This window comes from Manis javanica, chromosome 2 (genome assembly GCF_040802235.1).
Source record: "Manis javanica isolate MJ-LG chromosome 2, MJ_LKY, whole genome shotgun sequence".
Lineage (NCBI taxonomy): Eukaryota > Metazoa > Chordata > Mammalia > Pholidota > Manidae > Manis > Manis javanica.
In genome coordinates, this window is record NC_133157.1 from 157,697,172 (window position 1) to 157,719,097 (window position 21,926).

Sequence of the window (21,926 nt, forward strand, 5' to 3'; positions counted from 1 at the left end):
GGCTCTGAGAATCTTAAGGTGAAATGGCAAAAGCTTGAAACAAATTGCTGCCAAAGAGCAGGGAAAGGCCTTTTGGAGGGAAAATTTCACAGGAGAATTAGAGGGTCTTATTAACTTTTTCAGTTACCAAAGTAAGCCTCAAACGAAGACCTTGGTATTGAGTTACTGCACTCAGTTTCCATTCATAGAAGCAAGGCCTGAATATGTGGGCTGGTGCCAAATGCAAAACCCTCTTTGGGGGCCCTTCGGGCAAGATCCATTTTCTGTCAACACTTTTCAACCTCTCCCCTTTCCATTGTTGTCCAAATCCAGAAAGCTCTCAGAGCTCTCCCATCAAGATGGTGAATCATCATTACACCCACACATAGCTGAGCTTCAAAAACCGACAAAGCTATCCTTCCCCTGGGAGAAGAAAGCAGATTTTCTTAACTCTATTTATCTGAAAAAAATTTTTGAGAAATAGAAAATTTCTCTCTTACATGCTTAAACTGTACTTGTTAGAATGATCTTTCCCCACAGGGGCCAGGTGGAAATTTTGCACATTAGAAATAGTATCAATTCTGCCAGCTTAATAAGGAGGACTTAGCAGCCATTTAAGTAAACATATCAACTCATGGAACTCAGTGCTCTGTGCTTGTTTTTCTTTTTTTAATTGAATTTCATTGAACTATATTTCACATCCCATCCAATTCACCTACTTAAATATTTGTACAATTCAGTTTTTTAGTATATTCACAGAGATATGCAACCACCACCACAGTCATTTTTAGAACATTTTCATCACCCCAAAGAGAAATCCTTTACCCATCAGCTAGCACGCCCATTTCCTCCCAACCCCCTCCTTCAGCCTCAGACAAATGCCAATGTACTTTGAGTGTCTGTAGATTTGCCTATTCTAGATATTTCACATAAAGGGAGTCATACAATATGTCTGCCTGGCTTATTTCACTTAACACACACAATATTTGCAAGTTTCATTCATGTCGTAGCATGTATCAGAACCTCATTCTTGGTCTTGGCATTTTGTCAAAAAACAGCTGATCATAGACATAGATTTGTTAATGGACTCTCAATTCTATTATACTGATGACTATGTCTATTTTAAGTCAGTACCATACTCTATTGATGACTGTTGCTTTTTATTAAGTTTTGAAATCAAGAAGGCTAGATCTTCCAACTTTGTTCTTTGCCAAGATTATTTTGGCTATTTTGGGTTGCTTGCATTTCCAAATGAATATTTGAATCATCTTGTCAATTTCTGCAAGAAGCCAGATGGAATTTTGAGGGGGATTATGTAGAATCTACCTGGGGAGTACAGTCATCTTAACATTAAGTGTACCAGGTCATGAACATGAAATGTCTATTTATTTAGGTTTTCTTCAATTTTTAAACAATATTTTGTGATTTTCAGAATAAAAGTTTTATACTTCTTTTGTTAAATTTATTCCTAAGTATTTCACTCTTTCAGGCTAGTGTAAATGAAATTGTTTCTTTATTTTCATTTTTGAATTGTTCACTGTTAGTGTACAGAAATGCAATGATTTTTATATTAACCTTGTAGATTACAATCTCACAGAGTTCATTTACTAGTTTTAATAATTTTTTAGTGGACTTCTTGGGATCTTCTCTATACAAAATAACATAGTCATATAATGAATAGAGATAGTTTTACACTTTTGTTTCCTATCTGAATGTTTTTATTTTATTTTCTTGCCTACTAGTCCTGGATAGAATCTCAAGAGCAGTGGTGAATAGAACTGGCATGAGCAGATATTGTGTTTTATTCCTGGTTTTAGGAGGAAAGCATCCAGTCTTTCACAATAAGTATGATCTTAGCAGTGGGCTCTTTGTAGATTCCCTTTATTGCATTGTGTTTTTTATCTTCAGTCAATTAAATAACAGTTGAGCCCAAACTCACTTCTGTTATTTACAAATATGTTGTTAAGTATAGCTTTAAGAAAACCTATGAAAATACATATTTTTTTTAAAACATATAGTTAATTTAACAGAAAACATTTATTGAGCATCTATCATGTATTGGACACTGTACTAGACTCTGGGGAAACAGTGGATAAAACTAACAAAAATTCCTGCCCATGTTGAGTTTACAATCTATAGACAATAAACCAATAACTAAAAAATAGTGCTGAATGTTAGAAAATGAAAAACACTGCAGAGAAAAATGTTCAGTCTAGCAAGGAAAATCAGTTCTGGGAATGGAACTGCATTTTTAGGTGGGATGTACTGGGTAAGGTCTCGCTGACAAGGTGCCATTGAGCAAAAACTTAGAGGAAAGGGAGTACAGCGTGCACAGGGAATAAATGATCCCCCAGTTACACACTTTTCACCCATCCATTAAAGGCCTACTGAGACCTATGATTATTAAAGGTCAGAACATTTGATAACTAGAAAAGAATTTAAAAACTAGTCAACCTTCCTTGCTTTCTGAATGAGATAATTTAAACCGAAAAGTCTAAGGACTTTGGGCAAAATGTTGACAGTTGGGATGGAAATCTTAACCAGTATGCTACAAGCATACTGCACTTTTTACCTGAAGACGTTTTATTTCAAAAGACATGCATAATTCCATCAGGTAGCAATATCCACAAAATGTGCTTTATAAATGGGAACATACTCTAGTAATCTAATGATCTGAGCAGCTTTGGAGGACACCAAACCTACTGTTACAGGAAGACAGGTTTCAGAAATCCTGAATCAATGAGCTTTATGGAAAGTAACCATTGGGTAGAAAGCACTAGAAAAGAAACAGATGACATGGTTCTCGTGCACCTTCCTAACACACCGACAAGCATCACCAACTGATCCACCTCTAAATCTCTCAGCAGGACTCCAGAATCTCTTTCCCTTATTGTTCTGACTTTATCTACTCTTGATTTTGGATAATAAAAGCACACATTTTCAAGTAAGACTTCTCTTTGGAAGACAATAATACACCTTGAAAAGCTATAAGAATAAGAAATATAATAAATATTTTAAATTTCACACGAAATGACAAATGTAAGCCAGCAAAGGAGAAAAAATACAGTGTAGCAACAGTCAATGCAGGGTACCTCCCAACAAACAGCCATGGGCTCTTCTCACAATGTGATGGTCACTGATTCACCATCAATCCCAGATACTACACTAGAGAGGCTTCAGCAGGATCAAAGGGAACCCTTTTATCTTCTCCCATTTTTATTTTCACCACAATGAAGGATATGCAAGGCACATGCCAAATAAAGAATTGTTTTATTTAAAGCTGTGGAGAAGCAGTTGACACCTTAGATGACTGGGCTGGAACTGAAAGCAACCATCCTCAGATGGTGAAGTAAAATGAAGTCAATTTAACAGAGGCAGGTCAAGTTTCAGCCTCAGAGCAAGAAAGAATTTTGTGTTTTAGTTTTAACAACATGTGTTTTAGTGTCGACCAAATTTCCAAAATTACTCCTATATTATATGAAATTAATTATTCAGGTTTCTTATTTGTTTGTTATCACAGAATGCTGGAATGGAGCTATGGCAGAGATTGCTACTTGTCCCCTGATAACCACCTACCTTTCTTCTAGAAACACCAATAGTCTCCAATTGGTGGCAAGCCTTTTTTTTATAAAGGGCCAGAGCATTAATCTTTCCCACTTTGTCAGCCAATGACCACTATAACTATCATTGTAGCGCTAAAGTAATCACTGACTTGTATAAACAAATGAGCATGACTGTGTTTCAGTAAAATTTTATTCACAGAGAACTGGTAGGAGCTTGAATTCAGACTAAGTTCCCTATTCTAGAGTAATAGGTTGACTTATAGCCCCCCTGGAACATGGACTACAATTCCCAGATTCCCTTGCAACCAGAGACTGTTGTGAGATACACTTTTGGCCAACGTGATATAAGCAAAAGTAGCACATCCATCCATGCCTTACTTTCTCTTTCTTAATATCCTGAGGCTGGGAATACAGAGATGGTAGCTGGACCTCTCCTTTGGACCATGAGGGCAAGAATCCATGAAGGAGCAGAAACTGGAAGTAGTCTGGGCTACAGCAGTCACTATACCAACCCTGAGCTGACTGTGTCAAGGTTTTTTGTGGGAGGAGACACAAGCCTTTGTTATTTTGCATCTCTGGTAGTCTCAGAAAAATTAATACAGGAGCTCAGAGATAACCTCTTCAACTCCTTCATTTTATAGATGACCGAAAGATTAAAAAAGAAAAGAAACTCAGAGAAGTATATGACTTGACTTGGATCAATGGCTTGGTAATGCCAAAGCAAGGTCTAGACTCAAATGTTCTGATTCTAAAACCAATGCCTTTTTAGATTTATAAGAGGCTAACACTCTCATAAACACATGTTTAAATTACAAAGGTTTATTATTTTCTTTGTATACTTTTTTCAACCATTTAAGCCACTTGTTTTCCCTAGGAATGGGTGCTTGGTTTTATTCTAAAAGTGAAAGGAAAAATATTCTTATTAGTAGAAACTTATATTATGGTTAATTCTTCCAAATTCTCTTTTTCTTTTTTCAGAAAGGCACATGCTTTAGACTAGTTTTCCTCCTACAGCAGCAGAAAACTCAAAACTCCTCTCAAAGAATCTTATTCATTATTGTCTTGAATGAGGTACACATCAAGAAATAAATACTGTGATTAAAGGTTATATGCTGGAGCAAGCTGATTTCAACTTTGCCAACAACCTAAAATCATATGAGGGAAATAAAGCTATACAGTTTTTTCAAAGCACATTCATGTCACTTATTTAACTGATCAGTAAAACAGCTCTGTGAACAAGTGTTATCTGCTTTTACAGATAAGGAAATGGACTTTGGGAAAATGAAATGACAATATAATCATCATGATAAATTTGTAGAGTACTTTTAAGTTTTAAAGTACTCTTATCCCATGAGATGGTCTACTATTTATCCCTGTTTTCCATAAAATTAAACATTGAGTAAGACACATGAATGGTATCACCAAGCTATCAGAGCAGTCAGGACACAAATCTGATTTCGAAGCCAGAGTTCTTTCAGATCTGAGATGAAAAATTGCTATCTAAATTTTAAATCCTTTGTTCCTTCTAAAGCTGAAGCTTAGTCTTTTAACTCCTACTTTTATATTAGCTACACTGCCTCCTAAAACAAACTCAAATCTTCAATACAAGACAGTTGAAATTTGTTAACACGTGGTATATGTGTGTAAATATGTGTGCATGTATAAACATGCATGTGTGGATATGTATATAAATACATACATATGAAATTGGCTGCTACACAGATGAGGTAGATAGTGACAGTCTTGATTCATAATTTAGTCACAGTATATGAGACTATGTTAAATATATACAACTTGACAAATTATTGACACTTAAAGTTTAATCATCCAATAAAATAAGAAACAACAAATCATATTCATGGAAGACCCTACCTATTATGTTGACCACAGCACAAAATGTGCAGCAGAGAAGAACCTTGGTCTTCACCATGTCAAAGTATTTGTAAAGATATATTTGTTTTGTAAAGCATTAAAACTAATTTTTTGTTCTACCTACATGCAATTTTTTTCTTTTTTTTCTTTATTGAAGAATAGTTTATATATATTGGCTTCAGGTGTACAACATAGGGATTTGACAAATACATTATCAAATGCTCACCACAGTAAGTGCAGGCACATGCAGTTTTCATTAATATGTTTCATGTGGTGCATAACAAATGCCTGAGTGCAAATTAAACATTATTTCTAAACTATTTATGATAGTATTTTATTCACTTATTCCTTACTTCCCTCAAAAAGATGATCTGAGATGAGAGGTTGGCATTTTTAGTCTTTTTAAAAACACATGAACAGGATTATGAATTAACAGAAAAGATAACTAAGAAAAATTGCATGATCTCTTTCTTAATGTTTTTTCCCCTAAAAAATGGGATAGATGCTTATTTGTGAAAGAAATATCAGTATGCCTTTTAGATACAGCAGCATATGCCAAATGACTAAAAAATATCAAATATATAAGTATTTACTCAATTAAATAGAACTCTATAAAATAATAATCCTATTGAAACTACCAGCATTGCAGCCATCTTTCTTTAAAAACTTTAATTCCCATTTTTTTTAATGATTCCTGGTTGATCTAACAATTCTTCCAGCAGGGACTCAAAGATCTCTGTAACATGAAACCATTCCACACTATTTCTGCTATTTTATTTTCTCTATTAAAACTCTTGTTCATCTTCATCTATACCAGATGCCCATCAGAGAAGTTTGCTAAATGGTAGGCACTCAATTATTACTCAATGAATTCGGGGAACAGATCAAGTATCGCCAGGTCATAACTCTAAGACAGGCTGGGAGTGCATAGCAAAGAGCAAAACTCTCCAAAGGACAGATATTTTATATTAACACAAAATTTCTACTGACACATTGTTCCAAGACTCTTGGAAATCTCATCTACAGAGAAGTAAGACTTATCTATTATTAGTTAGCACTGAAAATGGACCTGATGATATTTCTACAGTAACTGAGGCAACTTGTAAAGTTATTTTCTTAAATATTTTAAACATTCTCCCTAAAAATCTTCACTTAATGTACAGAACGCCTTGCTCTGGAAAGTTAATGCCAATGTCCCATTCAAATAAACAAAAGTTTTAAGTACAAATCGACAGTTTGCTGACATATATCATATATAGCATATGATATATATACTCTCATAACTACAACTACCAACCCATTGATTACATGAATAGCTATCATGAAGCTAAATGCTGAAATAGGAACAAAGAAAAACCTGTAATATCACATATACAGATGTTCTATTGAAAAACATTACCAAAGGATATGGACATTCACACAGCTGCTCCTCTGCTCCTTTACTGAATGATCCCAACATTTGCATGTCCAAAAGGGTTTGGTATTTACATAGATTATAGTTCAAACAAATTTAAAGATGTTAACAAAATAATATAGACCTACTCTTTATAAAACAACTATACATAAATTGTTCCTTACATAGGGTAAGAGAAGTATACACCTATAATGTTTCTAAATATCAACTTTAGTAACAAAACAACATAAATTATGTTCATTTTCATTGCAAAAGAGATATAATAAAAATTTCAATACAATAACTTGAAAATGATTAGCCTGAAATCTAACTGCTCTAACAATAATAAATCCATGTAACCCCATGATTCTACCTTCTAGCCAGTGGAAGTTGAGCCTGGCAGCAGAGCAAATTTTCTGTGGTCCATCATGAGGTGGTTCAGGTTACAAAAGGACATTACTTCAACTTCTAATAATATTTAAGCACATTTCATTATTTAGTTGAAAGAGTAAGGTATTTCCTGCCTGTGTGGTAATGACCATACCCTGGCCATGCATACTGGCCAAGATACTCATTAGCTGTGGACACAATTTTTATGAGTTAACAGAAATTCTCCCTGAGGAAATGAGAGATGATGGCACCAGCTGGGAATCAGAACAGATGGTCTCTAGCCCCAGTATGGCACCACCTGTAAGACCACGAATCCTTCAGTTAGTGTCTATAACTTTACTTACCGAGCTATAAAACTGGGATATTATACTCCATCTCCTATTTTCCTCTTTCCTCACCTCTTTCAACAACAATCCTGATTCTCCTGTCCTAAACTGGAGGACACAATATTTGACGAAAAGAGAAAAAAAGCAGGGTATTTCTCATTAGTAATTAATACTTATATTGTTCTTTACACTTAATAAGTAATTTTTAAAATTTTAAAAAATTCAACAGCCCTGTAGAATGGATATGATTGCATCATTTCACATTTAGTAAAACAGAGGCCAGATAAATTAGTTAGCTCACCTAAGATTACACAGCTAATAAATGGCAGAGAAGGATCTTGAAACTTGAATCTTCTGACTCCAAAATCCATAACCTTTCTCTTTTAACATGTAGATTCACTACAAAGCAGGTAGGGATTGCCTCATTCTAGCAGGGTATGGACCATGGATGAATGTATCTTGGATGCTGATTTTAACCAAGGACACATACTTAGTAGCAGAAATGTTCTTACATCTGCTCTTTATGCTTCATTCTTTCCCCTGGGTTTTCAGTCTTTTTGAAAAGCTCCCTAATCTTTCTCAACTCAACTTTTATACATAATGAATGCTGCTCTGTGAAAAATATATAGTATTTTTGATGACTAAGTCCTTCAAGGTGCCTTTGGGCTATTCTGAGCATCAGTGATCGCCAAGAAGTGATGGACATAGATACAGAAATCTGGAGAAAACTGAGCTGAATGTCCTCTGAGCCCAGAAAGTTCCTTGTAAGTGATATTTGTCTTTATTCTTCTGTGTGTGTGTGCATGAGAAACAAATCCCAGACATAAGAACTGTGCTATTAGTCATCAAATATGAGTGATATAAAAATTTCAATTAATAGAAAGATTTGGTCAACTGATATTTCACTGCATCAGGCTCAAATATATGAAATTAAACACTTAAAATGCCTTTTTCCCCTAAGAGTTTTGAAAAATAGACATATTTGAGTTTGAGAACTAAATGGAGAATAAATAAGAGATACAAAGATTTAACCCTAGCTCAATACCAATTCAGCTCAAATAAATTTCACATATAATGTGTTACACTTTTAAAGCAATTGCAGTCATTATATGACATCTCCACACCTCCTTCAGTTCAGAAATAATCCCTCAGCCTTCACAGCAGTATCAAGCCTCTTGCCTTCTCTTTCATTTACCTACTGTCTAAAAGCCATGCTTTTCTCTTCCTAGTCTTCAAGTCTATTTGCCCCAGAAAGTCTTTCCTGTGAATGTTTCCACATGCTGTAAGTCCCAGCTTCCCTCTTCCGCCATGGATTCCTTTTCCTGAGAGTATCTCATCAAGTGTGTATTGCCCGTATTACTAACAGCTACTTCCCAATTAGCTACTGTGCTAGCATACCATCTACATCCCCTCATTTAATCTGCACAACCTCAAACTCATAGCCTAGTCCTGGGACACAGGCAGCCTACTGGGGTCTCTATGCTATAAAGTCCTTGAGGGTGGGATCCTTCTGTGTTCTCACCATGGCTTTCCCAACACCTAGTGCCAGGTGTACAGCAGAGGCTTTATAAATATATGTGCATGGATGGACAGATAAAACAGAAGAGCAAGAATTTTAACAAGATCTGCCTCCCTCCAAAGCTGAGTCTCTCAACTACTGTATTATATATCTTATCCAATACATAGAAGGTTGAAGAGGAGAGAATTAAAAATTCTGAAATGTAAGCAGCTTCTCTAAGGACCAATTCAATATACATATTATGGACTGTATTATAGATTGCTGGGAAAATGCTTGCAAATCTGCCCTATACACCTCAGTTTTGTCCACTCTACACTGGAGGGAATAGGACCTCCACTGCAGTATTGCAGCAAGGATGGCCAGCGACGCACAGACAGCCCTTCTGTGTCTGGTGTCACTTCCTGTGTGTGGAAGCCTAAAGAAGGTGACCTGCTTCACCCTCACAGCACAGGCTCATGCTGAAAGACAGACTCCAGCTGGAGTTGGAGTCCCAAAAACTATGTAGATTTGTCCAAGTGTTTGCAGATTCTCTCTTTTGATCTTTATAACAATCTGAGGGAAAATGCTAAATGGCGGGGATGGAGAGAGGACTGAGTGTTATACGAAAAACATACTCATGAGCTCTCAGTCTCCCTCCCCTGCTGGGAATCAGCTTCTGTACCAGGATAAAGGCACATGGAAAGCTGGACAATTAAACTAAATAGTTAAAAAGAAAAAGCACATTAGACAAATGGGCTATTTAGTATGAAACAACTTACTCAGATAGCTCTATGTATCATTATAGTAAAAGAATGGAAACAGCCCAATGTCCTCCAATAGGGGACCCAATAGCAGACGATCCATCCATACCACAGATCACTAGGTGGCTGTGAAAGAATGAGCAGGGCCTCTGATCCTGCCACAGTGCAGAACAGAGAACAGAGTACACTGGCTTTGGGGCAAGAAAGGGGAAAAGAACTAATATAAAATACTGATGTATGTATCATACATACTGCTCACATAATATACATATTTACTTACACACTCAAAAAGAAACACAAGAGGGGTAAACTAGTGAAATATTGCTTATAGTGGGAGAGAGAGAATTGGAGGAAACCCTGGATGGAAGCAAGGCCTCTCTTGAGTTCTCTGTTTTCTGGTTTTGACTTCCAACTCATATACATATCTTACATAACTTAAAAATCACATTTAGCTTAAAAACATGATAGTAAAGTAATCCCTAAAAACTGAAAATACATTAAAACAAATATATTGGGTTGCTGGCATAACCAAAAACAAGGAAGAATTGTTTCAAATAACCTTAGGTCATGTATTTTGCATAGTATTTTGGTCATGCATCAGAGATAGCCTATGGACAAAAAATACCACAAAGAAGTCTAAAACTGTGTCATATTTCACAGTAATAATACTGAGAGTTGGTTTGAAATTATTATATACATACAAACATACATACTTGGTTAAAGTATGTTAAGGTCATTAGAAAGAAAGAAAGATTTGCAGCATTAGAGCAAAAAGATACACTATAATATAAGGTATGTAATAAACTGACTCTTAAATTTGAAGTGGAAATATTACTGTAACCTCATGATTTGTTTTTCCCTTTTTATTCTAAAAAGGCCTAGGAACAATGACAACCTTATAGCAATGAGCACTCCTCATGTCCAGATGGTGATCTTCAAATACCATTTTATTGTAAAAGGGACCAGGAATCCTTGCAGAAATATGACTGATCCCAAGTCTATGGCAGGAAACATATGCAAGTCACCTTTTGTCATGCTGGAAACCACAAACTACTGAGGCAGTGACAGAGGATACAGGTGCTAACTTGAAAGGGCTCCCAGTGACCAAAGACTGAACAATTGGAGCATTAAGAACAATAATGACTACAATAGATTAAAGCACAGAAAACATAAAAAGCTGAGTTCATTCATAATATTTTGTTTAACTTACTGGTCACTATACAAATTTGCTAGATAAATTTTTTCTCTAAAAATTGGAAAATACAGGGAAAGAATCACAAAGGAAAGGATGGTCATTTGGAGAATTTGCCAAACAGTAGGCTGGTCATTTGGTGAGTTGATTTAGAGCAATTCAGAGAAACAGAGAGAAAGATTCATGATACACTGTGATATAAACATCCCTCCCCAATACCTCCTGGCTGTCTCCTGCCCCAGAGGTTTCTGCTATTTTTATAATCAAGACTAAAATAACTCTTCTCTTAACAGATGGGATTTAACAAAATGCCTTTAAATTACCACTCTAAATTAGACTAATACAAAATTTGTTTTAAATCAGAAAACCTAACAAAACCTTTTTAATGGGTATTTAAATTTAACAGTCTGACAACACATAAAGGGAGAAACTAATTTTTATTGAGCATCTACTACATACCAGATGCTTTAAGAAATAATCACCTCATTTAATTTTTTCAGTAGCCCTGAGATATGAACACTCACATTTCACAAATGAGAAACTGAGACAGAGTAGTTAAGCGACTTCCCTAAATTAAATGGTTTAGTTAAGTGACAGATCTGGGAATCAAAGAGAGGTCTGTAGACGACACCAGGTTGCCCACAACAAAGAAACCCAGATAATGTTGGTGCTGGCTATGGCCAAAGTTTCAGGTGATGCAACAGCACTAAAAACACTGCAGTGATGAATTGGTTAATAATAAGTCTCCTTGTAAGAAATAGTATAACTCTGTTGGGGAATGTAAGAATGAGCTTATTTTGTATGTGTGGGCTTGAAAAAATTATTTAATCTAAGATTTTAGAGCAGGAAGAAATTAGAATTCATTCCAGTCCAAATTATGTTTTTGAGGTTAGAAAATAGACCTAGAGAGAAAAACTGATCCACCTAACATCGCACAGCTGGGTTAGTTGCAGGAGGATAAATAGGCTGTCCACCTTATATGTCACCATAGCCCTTGGGCAGCTCGGAGGGGTAACGGCCACAGGCCTGGCATCAGTCCAAGCTGTCCTGCTGAATTACCAAAGTATATGTGCAGGGCACTGACTCCAGGTGAAGGAGTGAAACACACTGATGAATAGTGTTGCTTTGGAACCAAGGATCCGAGGCAAGTTCGGGGCTGGTTTGTACCAGCTCTTCAGAATGGTTCACTGATGAAAGTGAGTATGCTGATTTGAACCTGGTCTTGCTAAGACCCCATGGAGACTTCTGAGGTTGAGGCTGGTTATGGAACAGATACCTATGTGACATGAAAAATACATTTAAATATTTTAAAATAAAAAAATCTCCTGCCAAGACTCCATTTTGGACTCTGCTTCCAGGGTGTTCCATGATCACTTAGTTGTGCTGCTGTAAGAAAGTAGGGTGGGTCCTGCCATGCCCTTCAGAGATGGCCTGTGGCTACCAAGTACACTCTTATTTTTGTGCTCTTGTCATATAGTATCTGTGTGTAAGCATTGTTGCTTGGATGCTCTGAGTCATCTTTAGCAATTGAAGCTGTTTAACTGTTACAGGTAGTGATGGCTAAGAACCTGCCGCACAGTAGACACTCATACATGTCTGAAATGAACTGGTATTAATGATCAAAAAAGAGAATCTGAATATCTTGACTTATTGTCCACTATAACCTACAAAAGTTCTAATTAGCATTGAAGGAAAACAAATGTAATTCCGTAAAATAAATATCTCCCTGCCCAAAAGATAAAAAGCCTATAATGTCACTCTTACTTCCTAATAGCCTCTATTTATCTCAAGACTGTTTACAAGTAGAGAAGTAGGAAGAGTCCAGCAGCTGCTGCAAGATGTTACTCTGAAAGGACCTTCTTCTCTCCCAGAGCTCACTGTGTTTGAGGGCACATGTGGAGTCAAATGTCATTGCCTGACCTTAGGAATGGGCAAGATGCTAAATACAGCTATACCTGATATAGTCAATTTGCACTTAAAGTTTAATTTTAATGTTAAAAGATCTATGTATATACTTATTAAATAAGTAAAACTGGATTTCATAAACTATTCTTATAAAATTAAAGACCTGGTGCATAAAAGCTGTTAATGCCCTCCGCAGAATGTAACCAATCAGTCTAGTCTGTTCATGCTTCTCTTGCATCTCAAGATGGAGTGACTTCCAGCGGGTGCAATTTGAGTTTAGTGCTACTGCTCTGAACCTCATCACAAAATCTCAAATCAGTGGCTGAGCATGGATGGTAAGTATTTAGTTAGAGAGCAATAGAAATAACAGCAACTTAAAAATAAAAAAATCACACTCCAACCTAGTCCCCTTACCAAAGAAATAAGAATCTTGCTTATTCTCCAGGGAAAAACAAAATAGAGTTTTGCAAAGTTATTTCTCTTCGAAAGACAAATGAGAGTCTAGCGCTGAAATTCTGTGCACCAAAGAGCAGGATCCCAGGAAAGCAAAAGGGTTGCTGACCACGATGCTCTGAAGACGAGTGTTGCCATCTGGCACTCATGGTGAGGACTGTAGCATACGTGGCAATTGAATCTTAGAATACTGTTTTTCTAGGAACAGTAAAACAAACAAAAAAAAAACCTGACTGTAAATGGTAACAGTAGCATATGCCTATTACAATAGTTCAATAAAAATCACCCGTGGATATTTCTATACTCCAAGGAGTACAAGACCCTAGCCTCCTGGCTTTTGCTTACTGTTTGCATATCTTTCAGGAAGCTATTTAAACATCTTTAGACCTTTGTTTCCTCACCTAGAAAATAGGCATAATCAATAATACTAAATTAAATGATGTTATCCATAGACAAATGATTGGGGAGTGTTTCTACTCCAAAAACACTCAAACTTTCACTCTCAGACCTGTTCGAGATGCAAGACTTCAAATGAAAGCTGCAACCATCATCATCATCATCATCATCATCATCGTCACAAATTATAACTTTCTTTCCTATAATATATGATTAAGTTATATTTTTCTATCTGTGTTGTTGTAACTATCTGAAGTTTGGTAAAATCCAGGACAAATTACTATTCACTACTTCATTTGATCCTCACAACACTGGTGCATAGAGGGTAGGTAGTGGGGCAGTGAGGGGCGTAGGCATCATCTTCACTATACAGACAAACTTCAGTTTTAGCAGAAGTTCAGGGAGTTCAGTGGCTTGGCCAAGGTCACACAGCCAGTGAGCACTTAGTAGTGGCTGGATTCAAGGCCGCTCTGCCTAACCCCTCCTTCAGGACCCTTGCATTCATTTCAGGCTTTTTCAAAATACCAACTCCACAATATTTAGCGTGCATCCACAAATGTGACCCTAAATGGGTTAGCAGAAAGACTACACATGGGAAGAGAGTAGCGTGAATACAGATCCACTATGTTCACAAACACCAGGGATGAAGGGTGGCTGATCAGGTGTCTCAAAGACGGCCTCATCAGACCCTGCTGCCACAGCCTCCCTGCAGAGCACAGGTGTTCCCTGTGTGACCACAAAATGAGCCCAGCAGTGCTGAGATTCCTTGAGCAGATCTCTCACCCCCAATACCAGAAAACATTCATCTCTCCACACCCCCCACCTCCCACCTTTAGAGCCCTCTCTATTTCTGTCCTAGGAAATGAGCTGCCTTTTTTTTCCAAAACAAGCTTTCTTCCCTGCTCTTTGCCATTGCTCAAGCTGGTCCTCCCCAGGGATTAAATGCCCTTCCTACAAAGAATTCTCTAAATGGTTGAATTCTACTATTCCTTAAAAGCTTGGTTAAAAGCCATTTCCTCCATGAAATGCAACTCAAACACACTACCCTGCCAGCCCTCCATCTCCACAACCCATGTCTTCTATTAATTTACTTAAACAACTTTTTCTAAACTTATTTCATAAGTTTTCTCTCCTTTAGATCTGTAAGCCACTTAAAGTCCTACCTGAGTCTTTATATTCATCCCCCACACACAAGGCACAGGGCCATGCACACAGCTGGTGTTCAGTGACTACAGGACAGCAACAGCGAGCAAAGGCCTGTCTTTTGAAACATGAAAAGTGCTTCATCTCTACCAAATAACACAACACAAGTGAACTCTGTGGAGGGTCAAGATATTTATCCAAATAATTTTTTTTAATGAAAAAGGAACTTTGACACAAAATCTTTGCCAGATGAGAAATTTAAACTATTTTAAAATTCTCACTTAGATATATTTCTTCATTCTCTATGTCACCAAATATATAGAAAGGGATTTAGAGAACAAAAAATTAAATTAAGTAAGTCCTCAAAATATATAATTCAAGAGTAAATATATAGATCAACTGATATAAATGAAAAAAGTCAAGGTGAGTTTGAAAAAGAATTATCTACTTTGTTTAATTTCACTGTAGTATGACAGACCACCCTCTACTCTTAATCAGTCTGAATATCTCTTGCTATTATTATTTGTTAGCCATCTAGAAAGGAAGGAAAAAGTCCATGATCTGGGAATACAAAACTTTTCATCAGAACACAAGAGACATCAAGCATTGTATAAACTGCACTGATAATCATGGGGAAAAAAACCTGCTGATAAAATCAAAATGGAATTGACACGGTGTGATATTTCTTCTTTAATCCCAGGATGAACAAATGCTGTGAGCTAGCTTTATTCAGTGCTGCATCTGCCTAGCCAAGGGGCCCACATTCAGAGCCTAGACCATACCACTATAGACTCTGCAGCCAAATATCCCAGGTCCAGCTAAACCCTTTTCTCTATTTTTCTACAAGGAGTTTCCTACCTAGCCTCTGCCTTTACCAGTAATCAAGAGATGGTCCATATGCATTCAATATGCATCAACTCCTACCTAGCTTAGCATTGTACTGCTGCTCTGATAACCCTAGGGGCCAAAATGGGGCACCTGGAAGGGAATGGAATGATCCAGACAGCTCTGTTCCCAGATCCTCCTGAAATAGGGATGTATGGGATGGACAAGCAGTGTTTCCTAATGTGCGCCCTGAGGAACACTCTTCATGAGAAAGATGCCTTTTAAAAAGTCAGATTTCATGGTCAAACACATTTGGAAAGACTGACTGTTCTCTGAACCTTCCTCCGTGAGTTGCACAATGAACACTGGCATATTAAGGGTTATGAGAAGTCCTCCAGCAAAAAACCCTATAATACTTTATCATTATAGTCCCAAATTTATTTGACTATGAATCTTCTTTCCAGTAACTCCTTTTTAGTACTGAAAAACTTAGTTTGGGAAATGCTTGAGACTACTCTACATTTAAGTTATGTGGCTTCAGATCCAATCACAGCTCTTAATTTCCCCGCCCAAAAATTGTTGCTTAACAAAGGATTAGTGTAAGAATTAAGCTAAGAACAGAACATTCAGATTTTCTGACAACCAAACTGTATTCTGTAACTTTTACCATTATATAAGGACAACATACATTTTTGAATACCAAAAAGAGAAAAACATATTTTTTGGTGACAATTACAATGGTCCACAAAGATTTTATAGAGTATACACAACCCAATATGTAATGTCTTTTTACATGCAAAGTGAAACAGAGAATAAAGTGATTACCCAAACACTCCAAGTCAACTTCTCTTTCCACAATAATATAATTTCGCCTGTTAATTTTCAGATAATTCAAGCTTGCCAGGTTTGAATATGGACATGGAGGGCAAAGCAGGAGCCAAAGGCATCAGAAAAGTTATCGTAATTCTCCACTAAACCATTTAAATAGACTTTATTAATAAATTAAGCCATGGGCAGATATAGTCATTTAACTATCTCTGAAACCACTAAGAAAATATACAGAATATTGTATGATATAATACTCTGAAAATTCTCCCAATAACAGAATTAATGTTCCCACACTTCTGAGCACCCAACTGACTATGCAAAAATATTGAGCACTAAGTTACGAGTCCATGATCAAAGTCTCCTAAAAATGAGTTTTCCCAGACATAAAATATCTTCTCAAACAAAATTCATAGATTTTCTTTCTAATTTCAAGCATCTCCAGTAATTGAAGTCTGTTCACATTTATGAAAGGGAAGTCCTAATACCATGGAACTGATCTATATTTTAGATTTTCAATTTTTAAAAATTTAATACTTCAAGATTCATGCCAACCCATAAAAAGATTTACTCAGATTTAAATCTGAATGCCACTGCCTATTTCATTCTTTTTAACGGTGACCCATAAAAACATCCACATCTAAAGTTCTCCCTTTTCAAAACACAGTTGGTAAAAATGTCACACAGTAATAATACAATGTGAATCAGAGAAAACATTCAAAGACTTCCTCCTCCTAAAATCTGGTAGGGGCGGGAAAGTCACTGTTAATGAACTTAATTTACACTTGGATGTTAGAATGAGCTTTCTTTTCATTCACTGCATTTTAGTTTAGTGGTCAAAAATGATCATGTTTTCAAGGAGCTCTCACGGCAGTGCCTTACCAGTGTAGATGCTGGCATTGGAAGCTGGAATATCAAACTGTGACTCGATGAACTTGGGAATGAAGGTAATGAAAGCAGTTACAATGGCACTCTCAGCTGTGTATGACAAACTCACAAAAAGGAATGTCATGTTGCTTAAGATCCTGACAGCTGCTCTTGGTAGGTCTACAAAATGACAAAAATGACAAATGAATGTTATAAACAAGGGATGGAAAAGAAAATTGAATTGTTTTTGAAATGAACTGGAAATAGCCATTCAGCAATATTTGAGAATATCGAATAGAGAATAAAAATAGAAAAACCTGATGACTGATTAGAAATCACCCTCTTTATCAAATAGATATTTTTTAAATTTTTCAACTAAGATAAGGCAATTTAATAAAGTATCTGAAAACATATCTATACACAGATATCCTTACAAGAAATACCCAACCAATGACTTCTATTTCAAAAATTGCTTAAAATAAGTTATTTGCATTTTGGGGGTTAAAACAATATTGTTCCTTATTAAGACCCCAAAGTCACTAAATGTGTATAATACCTGCAGTGCAATCCTTAATTAGTTTCCGCTCGACCCAACTAGCACTTCCCTGGGAAAATGTACTTCTGAATTGTCATCTCCCCAGCCAGGCATTGCAGACACCCACAGCAGAGGAACTGGTACCTGAGATAAGACACCTGATCTTTCAGCCTCATTGTGAAATAGGATATAATACAAATAAAAGGCCTAAGGGATAGGGCCACCAGGTCAGAAACTTCCAGGGCGTTTGGATTGGAGAACAAAAAGTAATGATCTTCAAAGCGGGAGAGCCCAGCAGTGGTGGCTTAGCTCTGTCCAGCTGCCACTTAAGGAAAAGAGAGAAGACTCATCCTCAAGTTTATGCATTTAGTTCACAGAACTTGCCATATATATTTAACGGTGACCCATAGAAACATCCACATGCAAAGTTCTCCCTTTGCACAGTATTTTCATTATAGCATTGTTTATAAGAGCAAAAATTTATGGGAAAAAACCAAATGTGCCTCAATTGGAAATGTAAATAAATCATGGCATAGCCATTTGATGAAATATTATGCAGTAGTTAAAAAGGAGATAACCTTCTATGTACTGGCATAACAGGAACTCCAAGAAATCTTTTTATTAATGAATAAAGCAAGGTGTGGCAGAAATATACATATGTGTAAATATATATACATACACACACATACAATACACATACACACATACATATATAAAATAAGTAAAAATCAAACAAAGCAGTGTATTTATAGTCAAATATATACTCAGTATATGTAACACCAAGAAATTCTGTAAATGGGAGTAAGACTGGGAAAGAGAAACAAAAGGAGATTTTTATATATATACTTTTGTATTTTTTTGCATGTTCATAGCGTAAATTTACTCATTTATGTGACTTTATATATCTTCATGGAAAAAATGCATTATTTTTGACATGTATAGTCATCTCAGTTTTAGTAAGTTATTCCTTATGCCAAAACATAATGAAATCATTTCTTAAAAATTAAGCAACAACTGTTATTAAAGCTATAATTCATAGCTATTCACCAGAATTTAAAACTTAGGATGTCAAAACTATTCACCATTATCGTTTTTAAATGTAAAGGAATTTTAGTATTCTGTTTCTTAATTGTTTAAAGCTTAAGTGAAACTTTTAAAAGGATAATCGAGATGGGTACTTTATATTTTAACATGGATAAACACACCAGAAAAAAACACAATCAAGGTATTTCATCAAATTACCTAATATTCTCTTGTTAACACTGCAAATCAAAGTATCATATCTCAAATTTTAAAATAAGAAAGTTTAGATTTCCAATCAACATTCAAATTAAGTTTATCTTGTATACTAAAAGCCAATATGTTGAATCTAAAACATCTGGGAAAGATATTTAAAAAAATTTTTAATCCAAGAAGATAACATATGTATCACATGAATATTTTAAAAGATACTAGTTATATAAAACTGGGTTTTCTTTGATACCCATTTGGTATGATAAAATAGCCTTCTAATTTCAAAGCTAACTAAAAATATGCATGTTTCTCTCTTCTCTTTCATTTAAAAAAAGAAAGGCCTACGGTTATAGCAAGAAGAATTTAGGAAAAGCTCAGATTTTTCAACAGTGTTGTTTGTTTCCTTCTTTCTTCCACCTTTCTCCTTCCCTTTAATTGGGGCTAACCTTTCAAGCTACATACAGTGCAAGGGCGGGGCAGAGGTATCCAAGGTTGAGTCTATGCCAGGTGGGGCTGGGAATTTGTTTATATAGAAAATGAGTGGGTAAATATGGAAACACATTGAGACTAATGGGAGTCAGTTTTCGAACTACCAGAGAAGGGAGTTACAGATACGGAAAGGGTTCAGTTAGATATCAGACTATAACTGGAAGTAATGGTATGAATTCATGGTTTAGCTAGATGTCACGCAGATGTGTGTGTGTGTATACATGTATGTACATGCACGCACAGTAAGTTTCTCTACTAACAGGGCTTAGAAATAACAACACCTTGCTAGCAGTGAGACCACCTAGCACCCAGTTCTTGGCTTCTAAATGCCACTTTCCACTTAAAGGAACCAGAGCTACTTGGAGAAATGTCTAACTTCAGGGTTGGGGGAGAAAAAATACAAGATGAGCCTGGAAAATCTTATTAAACAAGAAAGTAAAGAAGCGCTCAGATGATGATAGAGACATGTCAGAAGGACACAGGAGACAATTTAAAGAATTTTCAGTAGCCAGAATCTGAAACAATTTAAGTTCAAGGGATGCTCAAAGTGGTAAGTGAAAGTTTAACAGGAACAAGACACAGTCAAACCTCATTTTTCACAGATTCGGTATTTCCAAATTCGCCCCCACACAAAAATTTACTTGCAAGCCCAAAATCAATACTCCCAGTGGGCAGTCATTTAAGGACATTTGCAGAGTGGGAAGCAGTTTCAGCTGTGGGATGCACATACACTTGGCTGAGGGTACACAAGGTGTTGCTCTGTCTTCTTGTTTCAGCCCTGGTACAGTAAATGAGTGTCCTTTTCACAATGTACTGTCACATTTTTGTGCTTGTGGTGATTTGTTTAAAATACATTCTCCCTCCCCAAGCATAGCGCTCAAGTGCCATATAGGGTTTTTAAGTGTACAGGGGCTGTGATGTGCCTTCTGGGGAAAATACAGGTGTTAGGTGAGCATCCTTCAATCGTAAGTGACAATGCTGTTGGCCATGAGTTTGATGTTAACGTATCAACAATATATATTAAATAAGGTGTCTTTGAACAGAAAAACAAGGTTGTGTGCTGACTGACTGGAGACTGCTTCAGGATTCACTGACTTGGTGCTCACGGTGACTTTACAGAACACAAATACCCAAAATAATAAAATCGACTTTGTTTAAATAGCTTCAACACATTTTCCCACAAAGTACTTATATATTAGATTTATAACTGCAATATATGTATTACCTTTAGAGTAGAGAAACCTGGCAGATACAATATTACCCAAGATATAAAAGTTCACCTAAGCAATAACAGGGCAAATTAGCATTATGTGGCTTGTTATGAGGCATCATTTCAGTGATATGCTTACAGGAGTGCATAAATCAAGAGGCAATATCATCAAACCCAAATTGAGGGACATTCCACAAAGTTACTGGCTTACACTTTTTGAAAAGATCAAGGTCATAAAAGATAAGGAAAGGTGAGGAACTGGTCCAGATTGAAGGAAACTAAAAGACACCACAACTAAATAAAACATGTGATCTGTGAATTGGATTTTGAACATAAAGGGCATTGTTGGGATATTCAGCATAATTTGAATGGGGCTGCGGTCTAGATGATAGCACTGGATCAATGTTAATTTCCTGGTTTTGATGGCTGCCCTGTAGTGGTATAGGGGAGCATCCTTATACTTAGGAAACGCGAAGACTACAGAGCATCATGTCGGCAGCTTCTCAGATGGGTCAGAAACATTAACAATTGGGGAATTGGGGTTCAGCGTACACAGGAACTCTTTTTGCTGTTTCTGTGGCTCTTATGGTAATTCAAAATTATTTCAAAAATACAAAGTTTTAAAGCTAAATTAGCAAAGAAACTGCTAAATCCATTAATTTGCAACCAAATACCTAATCTTTATGCTGCAGAATCTATTTTAGAAAAGTTTCTTGGTGTCATTTGTAACTGTGTCATTATAAATCAAAGATGCAATTAAAAGCATAATGAAGGAGAGATGAAACAATAGAGTGATTATCATTTTTTGATCATTTAATGCTTAGAAATCCTACAGATTCAATTATAAGGGCAAGATGACACTAAAATCAGAAATGCTTTAAACAGTGGTAGAGTAGGAATAAAATTCAATGAAAAGCACCAAAATTCAAAAGAATGTAATATAGGTAGACCCTACTCAGTAATCACCTTCAAAAGAAGTGCCCTGTCACTGGCAGATCTCTAGCTTGTTCCCACATGCACATCAATGACAGAGTAAGGGACCCCGTCCAGATAGCATGTGCACCTGGAGCA

General features: G+C 36.3%; 1 protein-coding gene across 9 annotated transcripts in view; it reads right to left on the bottom strand.

The window, feature by feature from the left end:
• The window catches only part of SLCO5A1 (solute carrier organic anion transporter family member 5A1), a 135,502-nt gene that overhangs the window by 33,711 nt on the left and 79,865 nt on the right, over window positions 1-21,926 (bottom strand). For 7 of the 9 annotated variants that reach the window (XR_012128245.1, XR_012128244.1, XR_012128243.1 and 4 more), the window contains one exon: window positions 17,404-17,568. The exons of the other annotated variants lie outside the window; for them this stretch is intronic. Coding sequence is in view for 4 of the 7 variants with exons in the window: in XM_073229659.1 (XP_073085760.1) it covers window positions 17,404-17,568 (165 nt within the window). In the remaining 3 variants the exon portion in view is untranslated. The remainder of the gene's footprint in view (window positions 1-17,403; window positions 17,569-21,926) is intronic. 9 annotated transcript variants of the gene reach the window in all.